The sequence below is a fragment of the Brachionichthys hirsutus genome, unplaced genomic scaffold (genome assembly GCF_040956055.1).
Source record: "Brachionichthys hirsutus isolate HB-005 unplaced genomic scaffold, CSIRO-AGI_Bhir_v1 contig_273, whole genome shotgun sequence".
NCBI classification, from domain to species: domain Eukaryota; kingdom Metazoa; phylum Chordata; class Actinopteri; order Lophiiformes; family Brachionichthyidae; genus Brachionichthys; species Brachionichthys hirsutus.
In genome coordinates this window covers 113,504-124,541 of record NW_027180466.1, presented here as the reverse complement: position 1 = coordinate 124,541, position 11,038 = coordinate 113,504, and the positions used below count along the sequence as shown (strand labels likewise).

At 40.4% G+C, this 11,038-nt stretch overlaps 1 protein-coding gene across 1 annotated transcript; it reads left to right on the top strand.

Annotated features, from left to right (window-relative positions):
• The first annotated feature begins 540 nt into the window (after positions 1 to 540).
• Positions 541 to 7,969, top strand: LOC137915109 (oxygen-regulated protein 1). The gene is made up of 3 exons (XM_068758595.1): positions 541 to 1,176; positions 1,738 to 1,897; positions 2,466 to 7,969. The coding sequence occupies exons 1-3, from the start codon at positions 541 to 543 to the stop codon at positions 7,967 to 7,969; spliced, it is 6,300 nt and encodes a 2,099-aa protein (XP_068614696.1).
• The last annotated feature ends 3,069 nt before the right edge of the window (positions 7,970 to 11,038 follow it).

Here is an 11,038-nt window from a genome sequence, read left to right as displayed (position 1 = left end):
GGCATGTTTGTAGTCCATTTCATTCCAAATGCAAGCAAAAACAGTTGATGCATGCTGAATCCTGCTTAGAGTGTTGTTTTGAGAACTCATATGGGTTTTCTAATTTAAGATGACTATGGAGAAATCAGTTGGTCGCAATCAATTCTGCCAGTGACAATTTTGAACAACAAGTCACTTTGGCCAAACATTAGTGCTTAAGTTACGACAGTAGTGTGACATGAAAGCAGGTTTTCATGGTCAGAACCTAAGTGTTTGGAACATGGAATTGGAAAGCATAGACTTGGACAGCAGAAGGACTAGCTGTAAATCATCCAGTTATTGCTGTTGGACCAGATTGTATCTGGCAGCATCTTTAAAGGGACAACAGTCTTCCTGAACCAGGAAGGAAACTGAAAACTGATAAATTAATTGTGAGTGTAAGACACTGTTAATACAATATTTTACCGTAACAGGACATCACATGTAATGAATAACTTAAAATGTTTAGCAACTGCAGTGACTGGTATTTAGGTTTTTCCCTCTCTCTGCTCGCTAGCCAACATGAGCAGCATACCAACACAGGAGCCACCTGTGGATTTGTCCTCTGAAAGTGGCCAAACATCACCCTCAAGACCCATCCTACCAATGTCTGATCCCTTAGCTTCTAAAAGAGTATGCTTCTATAAAAGTGGAGACAACAAATTCAGTGGGCATCGCATGGTCATCACTATGCGCACTTTCAAGACTTTTGATAGTCTACTGGATGCTCTTTCAAAGAAAGTGCCTTTGCCATTTGGAGTGAGGACCATAGCCACCCCGCATGGGATCCACCTGCTTCGGACTCTAGGTGACCTACACGATGGGCGATCATATGTGTGCTCCGATCAGAAAAAGGTGAAGCCATTAAACTTGGATGAAGTGAACCGGCGGCAGGTGCCATGGAATACCACCAGGCCCTTGAGTGTGGGGCGTCAAAATCGTCAAAGAGCAGCCACCAAGAGGCCAGTAAAGGTCTCTGAGAGAGTGGCAGTACGGACACCAAAGAAACTCTTGGTCATCAGTAACAGAAATCCCACTGTTGAACGCACAATTGTGTTGCAGAGAAGAACGGCGCCAACATTTGATGCATTACTGGATTACCTTTCCCAAATCCTGCTGTTCCCAGTGCTGAGACTTTTTTCGATAGGCGGAAGAAGAGTAAGTATTTAGCAAAGAAAAGAATGATGGAGAATAATTGTAGATTAATCTTAATTTAGGATAACTCTGGAAATTATTATAAGCAGCTTCTTTTTTTGAAATGGATGCAGCTTTATTTTGATAACGTTTTTTTGGTTGCACACAAATTGATTAAGGTCAGTTTCATAGCTTCTCTAACGAGCTAAACTGTTTTCAGATGTGCTAACATGATTGCACAGGGGTTTCTACTCATCCCCTTCTGACACAATGAGCAAACACATTGTCCCATTAGAACCCTGGAGTGATGGTTGCTGGAAATGGGCCTCTATACACCGATGTAGATATTGCACCACAAACCAGACATTTGCAGCTAGAATAGTAATTTACCACATTAGAAGTGTATAGAGTGTATTTCTGATTAGTTTGAAGTTATCATTGGTAAATTGGTAAATGTGAAAAACGAACACATACGAAGCAATGTGTTAATGCTTATCATACGAAAAGAGACGTTTTTATTTATAGAAATATACCAGCAGCTAAATCTAACAAGGGTAATTAAATGGATTTGTGCTTTTCCTTTAGGTTGATGGTCTTGCAGCACTTATCCTGTGCTCTGGAGTTGTTGTTGCAGCAGGCAATGAGCCATTTAGATTAGGAAACTACAGTTTTCACAGAATGGGCCAGATGGGACAAGCAATGGACATGGATACTGTAGAACCTCCTATGTTGCAGCGCAGAGCTCGTAAGTGTTCGTGAGTACCACTGTCAAGTGCTCTGAAAATATTAGGCACTAAAATATTTCTCTATGACGTCTTCACCTCCACATGTTATCACTTATCTTTGTTTTCTATTTAACTGTTTTATGCTTTGACCACAATCCAAATTTGTAAAAAATAAATTCACAATTTAATATTTGGTTTCTCGTCAACAAGATGATTCTCATGTCTGTACTTGTAGGAGTTTGAGCTCTCTCTCTCTTGCTCTCTCTTTTTTTTTTACTCTAGACACAAATGTGCTTTCTACTTTTCTTCTTCATGCTAAGATTTGGGATGCCGACTGTGGCTTTATTTTAAAAATATGACATATAACAGTAATGGGTATGTTGTATGAATATTCTCTGTATATACTGTCATTAATATGAAGAAATACAGAATTGCAACTTTCTTATTTCAAGCTATTTTCTTTCCTGAATATCCAAGTGAATAATCTTTCTAACTTTTATATTCTTCAATTGTTTTTTCTCTTTGTCTCTCTTATTTTTTGTCCATCACTTTTGTTGTCATGTTTTCATCAAACACCTCCAACCCAAGAGAACAACAACAACAACAACAAATCCTTCTTGGGTGATAGAGGCTCAAGGAATTTTTCCTCCGCATCACAACGATATATTGTAGACCAAGTAAACCAGTCTCAAAACGGCAACATGAACAACCAACTGCATCACCACAACAGATCATTAGAAACAGAGGTCAAACATAGTCACGCCTCCATAAGGACATGCGATTCTGGGAGTGCAGGGAATAAGCAGCATACCCTCATTGTACCTCATGAAGATGACATTGAAAAGTCTTTCAGAGTTAATCAAGATGGCAGCATGACAGTGGAGATGAAAGTTCATCTGACCATTAAAGAGGAGGAGATGCTCCACTGGACTACCACGCTCAGTCGCTCCGGCCTTAGTAAGAGGACAGTTTGTGCCTCGATGACCGAGTCACACAGCAGCTCGCCAGACTCAAACAGCACCTTTGCCAAAGACTCCACTTGTGTGAATGAAGATCGAAGGAAAGAGGAGAACTATCCCGGTGGTTCTGAACAGGATGTCAACTTTAACAGTGACCAAGTACTCAAGGGTTACATTTCCACGGCATTGGGTAAAGCAAAAACAGTCTTCAAACGCACTCCTACGCCAGGTCATCGGCAAGTCAATAAAAAGGCATCTGTTGAAAGTGTTAAAACAGTGACAGAGTCAGGGGTTCAAGAGAGTATCACTGGGCGTTACGCACACATGAAGACTGCGTCTGATGTAGAGGCAAGAGAGGGATACAGTTTTGTCAGACACATCAGCAGCAGTAACAGGCCAATCCCTAAACCTAGCAAAACTGTGTCTGCAGGAGTGAGCAAGAAAGACTCCCATTCCTCCATCAGGACATCTGGAGTCGCTGAAGTCCTTCAAATACGGAATAAAAGGATGGAGGTTACAGAAACTGTGATGCATATTTATGAGAGTCAAGGATGCCATGACAACTACTTTGCAAATGAAGACTATAACACAGACAGTGCATCTTTGCATGGTTCCATTTCAACGCCTGAGCAAAAGCCATTCACTGTTTCAGGGCCATGTTCATACAGCAATGATTGCGATATAGATATAGATCCGACTGAGTCACTACAACGACATAAAGAAGAGACGCTCTCATTGTCTTCAGAGCCACTAATTGTAAAGCAGGAGGCAAAAAAACTTCTGTCTTTGGTGGATGAAAAAGACGCCATAAATGAATCAAACATGCAGAAGACTTTGAAAAATGTCAAACCTTCGAAAGGCGTGAGGAAGAAAAAGTCAACAAACACCTCTCGGAATCCAAAAAGCTCAACTTTAACTGGCAGCTTGGATAAAAAGCAAAGGAAAAGTGCAATAAATACCTCAAAATATAGCCCACACTTATCTATAGACAAACTCCACAGCAATGTCAGTTTGGGAAAAAAGAGTTTGAGTTCAATTGCTAGAAGTGGTCAAAATAGTACAGGACCTGGGAAGCCTCAAATTAGGAAAGTGAGTAAAGATGGAAAGACCCCCAGAAAAGAGCAATCCCTATTAGCCAATATCGGAAATGTAAAAAGGACCCCACCTCAGAGAGAGAATATACATGAAACAGCTGCTAAAGACAATGGCCATAATGTAAATACTCCAACTAGGAGGCCCCAGATGAAGAAGAACATGTCAGACATTTTACAACCCAAAGCATCGCTCTCGCCAGGCAACAAGAACACTATCAAGCCCAAATCTATGACTGACAAAAGAAAATTATCACCCAAAAAGTCTTCAGAATTGAGCGTGAGTTTTTCTAAACCTTCTCTCAATCCTTCACCCTCTGAAGTTCACCAATATGTCGAGGACTGGCTGGAGAAAGTCAACCCAGACCCAACACTGTACACCGAGGTCCCCCTAGATGACGAATCACGACCCCAGACAAAGACTGTGTTTCACATAGGTGGTGATTCTGAATCAGATATTCATCTGATTCAGAATAATGTAGATGAGCATTATCCATCATCTGGCGATGCTGCCAAGGAATCAGCTTCTTGTTTATCAGCACCGCCTTGTTGTTCTTTGGTGCTTAATGCACAACATGCGAAAGGTTCAAGTGGTTCAATGCCAAGTGTCAGAGTAGATCCTGTATACAAAGAGAATGGATTGACAATGAACTCTGACAATGAAATATCTTCATCGACGTCCAACATTTTCAGACGCAAAGAAAAAATAAAATCTGTCCTCCAAAAACTTTGTTCTACCATCCAGCACATCAGATGGGAATCTAACACCAACGCAATACCGAGTCTTGTGCAGTCCAATAATCTTCCAGATTTCCCAATACAGGTGGCTTCAGTGTTTGGCTCGTCATGTAAAGCCTTCCTGTCATTCTTATCAGTGATGACTCTTCGAGATGATCTAACAGGCAACAAATCAAGGAGCACATCTGAGGCCATGCGCATAGTGGAAGATCTGCAAAAGATTTCCGCCATCGAGGACATGAAAGAGCAGAGTGCAAGTTTGGCAGATCTGCAAAATACAGCGTCCTCTCATTTCAAAGAACGCTGGATGGACTTTCAGATTTTGAGGCAAAGGCTTGAAAATGAACCGATTCCTTCCAAATTTTCAGAGACAGAAATTGCCAAGGATGTTGTCTCGGAAGGGGTTGATATATTTGAGGATCACCTAACGGTTATTGATGAGCTGATGGAAGAGCTGAATATGCCACAAGATCTCAAAACAGAAATTTTGTCAACAATCCGGGATGCTAAATGTTTTTACCGAGCAGATAAGAGCACTTTTCTTAATACTGAATGCAACTTGTTAGATTCTGATGAAGAAATTGGAAAGTCTAGGGGTGCAAATGACAACAAAATAAAACAATTCCCAGAGCTTGATACAGCCTGCACAACTGAGAACATTACTCAGATAAAACAGGGTAATGATGATGATGAACAGACCAAGATGATGATGGAGTCAGAGAGAGTACCCGATAAATTTCATGAAGCAGGCAATGATGTAACAGAAATATCAAAGCGAGAGAGATATGAACAGTTAAAAGAAAACAAAAATGAAGACGAAAGACAGGTGGAGGTAGAGGAGGAACTGGTGTGGGTTAATGACAAAGAGGATGAAGATATAAAAGAGATAAATAATGATGGTGAAGAGACAGAAATGGGAGAAGTAGAATGGAAGGAAGTCTCAGAAGAAAAGGCAGTGACTGAAGAAAAAATGGATGACAGGGAAGGTGAAGAATGGGAAGCAGAAAAAGGAAGTAAAGAGGATACGGAAACTGTTGAGAAGGTAGAGGAAGGGAGAGAAGAAAAAATGACAGAAAATGAGGAGGAATTAAAAATAGGAGAGACCGAAGAGGAAACACAGGAGGGATTACTGGATGACGAAGATGAAGAAACAACTCAGGATGACAGTTTTGAAGAAGCAAATGTTGAGAGGACAGAGACCAATGAAACAGAGGATGATGGTTTTAAGGCAGATGAGGAAAACAGTGAAGAAGAAGAAGAAGAAGGAGGGAAATTTGAGTTAAAAAAAGAAGCGGTTGAAGAAACAAATTATGTTTCAGATGAGGAGAGACTTGCAAGAGAGGAGTGGGAGGAAGAAGAAGGAGATGATTTAGAGAAGAAACCAGAGGAACATACCAAGAGCAAAGATGAGGAGAGAATTACGGAGTTTACTGTGGTCAAAGAAGAGGAAGAGGAAGTAGAACATGTAGAACAGGAAAAGGAGGAGAAAAAAGAAATAGCTGCAGCTTCTGAGAAAGATGTAGAGGATGCGGCTCATAAGGAGGAGGATGAATGGGAAAGGGCTGAGGTGATCGAAGGAGATGATAAAGAAGATGCTGAAAAGAAGGATGGCGAGGAAAAAGGCAAAACAAAGGCGGTGTGTGAGGAAAACAATGGGGAGGTGGAAGAAAATGAATTAGAGGAGGTGGAGGATGGTGGAGATGTTGATGTTAAGAATAAAACTATGAATACAGATGAGAATGAAGAAAGCAAAGAGCAGGAGAGTATAGAAAACCAGGCTGAAGAAGAATCCACCACAGACAAAAAGGTTTTAGAGGAGAAACACGTTGAAGAAATGGGAGGCGAGCACATGCTAGACAGAGAAGAAAGAGAAAATAATGAAAGTAGTGAGTTAAACAAGGGGTTCAAACGGGTGCAAGAGCAAGAAACAAAGGATGAGGTAGAGGAGGAAAGCTTTTCTGACAATACAGACTGTATTGCTGGTGAAACTGATTGTGAAGAGGAGGCCCAGCAAAGTAGCGTTCAGGAGGAAGCAAATCTAGAGACGATGCTAGAACATGACTCTGAATCACCAACCAAACATTCCCCTGAGAACCAGTATGAGGATGATAAAACCGATGTAACAGACACTGTCGATGGCCCGGAAACAGATGAGGGAGGGGGCCATCATAAGGAAATATTCAGCAGTCTGCAACACCAAGTGGAAATATCCCAGCAGTTACTTGACTTTGTTAACTCTGCCCTACAGTCCTCTTCTCTGACATTCACGTATGACGCCGAGGGCATTGTCAGACTAGAGCCTGCTAATCCTCGAGTTGCACCTGCAAAGATTCTTCAAAAAGAAAGAGAGGATAGTTCATATGGTCTGAAGTGCCTCCCAAGCCCAAACACCTCAGATTTATCTGATTACAGGCCAGAAACATCTGAGAGTGGTGGATTTAAGACTCGGGAATCTGTAGGTATCGTTACAGACAGCGCAGAAGAGCTTTCAGAGAATCCTTCTCTGTGCTGGAGACACAAGACTTCTAAATCTGACCTGTCTATTGCAAGCAATTTGGAATTCTTGCAAAATTCTAGAACAAAAAGTGAAGGCAGCGTCTCTTCTTTTGATCCAGCTGCTGAAGCCTCAGGGAAGGATCTGTCTTTTTCCAGTTCTGGAAGCTCACAGAAGACAGATGCTGCCGCAGAGGCTGAAAGAGGCACTTTCTTCACCTTAGACAAAGACTCAACTGATGGAATACTGATCGACCAAGGTAGATGGCTGCTCAAGGAGAACCACCTCATCCGAAAATCTCCACCGGTCGCCCTGGGAATGTATGACCCTGTGGATACTTCTTCTCTAGATACGAGTCAGGGGGACACCAGCGAGGAGTCCCCGTGTCATTCTAAAACCCAGCTCAACCCTCTTGCTGCCATATCCTCCTCAGAGCTTGAGGAGAAGGCAAAGCCTCAAACTCCAAAGTGCACCTACTACAACTTGCCACATGGGAGCGATTCAGACCCGTTTTTGGATGAGTCCAGTTCCAAAAATGGCAAAAAAGACACAAGCATTGTCAAAGGGAAGGGCTTCCGTGTGTCACCTAAGACTGACACTTCCAAAACCTGGGCAAATAAAAATGGCAGCCTGTCTTCATTTGCATCGGTTGAGTTTAAAGCTCCAGACAGAAAAGTGCATCCTGAAGGTGAGTCCTCAGCTGTGACACAGGCAAGAAGGACATCTAGTGGAAGAGGGGCTGAACTACAAGCCCCGGATTCTCTAGATCCACTTCGTGTGAGATGTTGCCAATATTGTCCCATACTCTGATCACAGGATACTATGATTCACCGATAAACTAAAAGTTTTAGTCTTTGGCAAGGATATTTATTTCTAATGCAGCTGTAGATCTTTTGAATTTTGTCAAATACTCACAAAACAATAACAACAACAACAACATTTATAGTAAGAATGTGTTACTTGACTGTGGAGAATTGTGCCTCTTATGTATGTTATATGGTGTTACAAATTACAGTTTACATTAATCATTTCATTTACAGGACTTAAATGAAATGTAACAATGTCAACAAATAAAAAAGCATTTTTCTTTACTTGTGCATAACACTATTGTTTATTATCATAAGTCACTGTTTTCTCATTGAAAAAGACAGTCCATTATATAAATGTATATGTACCAATAAAAATCAAATTTTATAGCTTATTATATTTCTATTTTAGGGTTAGTTTTTTTTTTCTCAGGAATATTGCAGTGTATACTGAGAGATGACTACTTTCTAATACAGATGTTGATACTGTAGTATTCACCTCTGTTTTTCTTCAGTTCCTCTCATGTTCTTACCGTAACAATGGACAACAGAATGTCATTTGAAAACTTTCAATACAAAAGTGACAACAGGACACATTACACATTTTTAATTCAGCATTAAGGATATTCAATATTCAATAAAAATGTTTTTATTGCCATGCAGAAATAGTTATAACACTTTTATGAAGTTGGTCGACTTGAATAAGAAAGATTAACGTGTTGCGGTAAAGATCAAAAGCTCTGAGTTTGAGTTCCAAGTATGCTCCAAAATGTAGCTCAATATAATATAATTTTTGTTTGAACCCTTCCCTGAAAAGCGCCGCCCAGAACCACGAAGGATGTCTCATGACTAAGCACAATAGTAACGACTGTATGATGGGCTAACTAAATAAGGAGGTCCAATTTCTGGAAAGAAAGCAGTACATAACATCAGTTTTATTTTATTTTTTTAAAGAAATCTTGTGTTTTGTGAAATGAAATAAACATATTCTAACAGTAAAACTGTGTTTCCTACTAATTGTTTCTAATTGAGAATTGAACTGGTGAACATAATCCCACATCTAATGTTTTCCCAGAAGCATCTTCCCATCTGTTGGGACATTTGATTATTGTTTCTGTTTTTTTTTTAAATGTTACTAACTCAGAGAACCACGTGAATTCCGAATTCTCCTTTGGCTTAAAATATTTGGTTTATTCCTGGAACACAATGGCAAAGTCCAAACTCCTGTAGCCAATACTCATACTCCTACATGCTCTTATACAGCTCTTTAAAATGTCTTCCAAATTGCTTTAAATCATCATGTCATGGTGTCCAATGTATAGCTTTATATAAATTAATTCTTATTTCTATACAGTTTTCATTTCCAATTCCAACACTCAGTTGGAGGAAGGACAGGCCACAGAGAAGAGAAAGTGTCACCCCCAGCTGGGACGTGCCCTCTGGTGCAGTCAGGCATATGGAAGTGACAGTTGTGATGTGATTGTCTCTGACAGACTGGAAATAGGTTTGTTCAGAGGATATTATCCTTGAAATAAATCTGAGGAAATATAAAAGCTAGTCATTTGAAGATACGATGGTGTATATATATATAAATATTGACATATCGTATGACAATGTTATTCGAATGATTTTGGAAAAACACAATTTCCCTACTTCCCCTCCCTGTTTATGCACCAATCACTCGCTGCAAACCCATGCATGGAGAGACACAAAGAAAGAGGGAGATAATGAGGGCAAGCGTGACAGAGAGGTCTGAACGTTCTGGATACTTTCCATTGGTTTTGCCAGTCACCATGGAGATTTGGAAAATAGCCCATGCCCCGAAATGAACACACATCCTTGCTCTGCTCAACCTGCTGACCACTGACAGAATAGTGGGAGCTTAAGTTCCAGTACACTAAAGAAAAAGTAAATCAATCATTTGCATGTCAGACAGAAACATTCTCATGATATAAATGTGTCTTTGATAGAGCTACTAAGAACTCACAGTCATGTGAAATATAAGAATGACCCCAAAAAAAGATGTTTGGTCACAAGGCAAAAAAAGAGAACGATTTAACTCAACCGCTCTAGTCTTTAACAGCTAAAGTGTTATAAAAAAGGAATATAAGGTAAAAGATGAGTATAGCATTTTCCTTTACACTTTGTTGCACTTGCCGCCACTGAAACTTGACATTGCACTCAAAGTTGATGAAAGCTAACTGGGGCCCATGGCAAGGCTTGCAGCCTTTTACTTTTGCACATTTAGATTCACTTCAATGAGGCGCAACAAACTCATTGTGTTGTAGCGCTCCCTACACTGAGTCTGTTTATATCACGGCCCAAAAAGAAGCCCATCAGACTCAAACAAATGATGAAGAAAAACAAGTTCAAGTAAGACAACAGACAGACAGACAGACAGACAGATATATATATATAGATAGATCATACTTATTAAGGACATTTTGGACAAAACAAATTATTGATGTAAGATAGGACTTCATCTATGTCTATGAAGAGGGGTGGCCCTGAATCCGTCCCTCTGTTGCTTTGAACTTGGGCAAAATAATGTTGTGGATGATCGCTATGGCTACCGGCACGCGGATCTGTGATTCATCATCATGGGAGATGCAACAAAGGATGTCTTTTTACTGCCCAGCTCCTGCAGTTTTTAAGCAATGAGACCAAGGAGCAAGATTTCATTTATCTGTTCCTCCATCCCACCAGATTCTGATTAATGTTGAATCTTATTTGGTTCTCATTCTAGTCCTGTTCTACAATCATTTTAATGCTCTTCCCAGCTGTGCTGTTGCTTTGGAGAGAAACAGAAACGTCAGCAACTGATATAAAAGGACCAAATGCTAAATTCCAAACATTGCCAGGAATGGGAATTATTTGGCTTAAACTGGAGCTCTGGCAGACACCGGGCTACATAACATAATTACAGCTCACGGTCTGCATTCTGTTCCTGCAGATATGTGACAGATCAGCAATACACAATCCCCTGCTCTGTGTGTGACAATCCCAGCATTCCTCTCTCTGTCTATGTGACTGACACAGGCAGGGCTGTCTCATAATAAACTTTTTTTCTTTT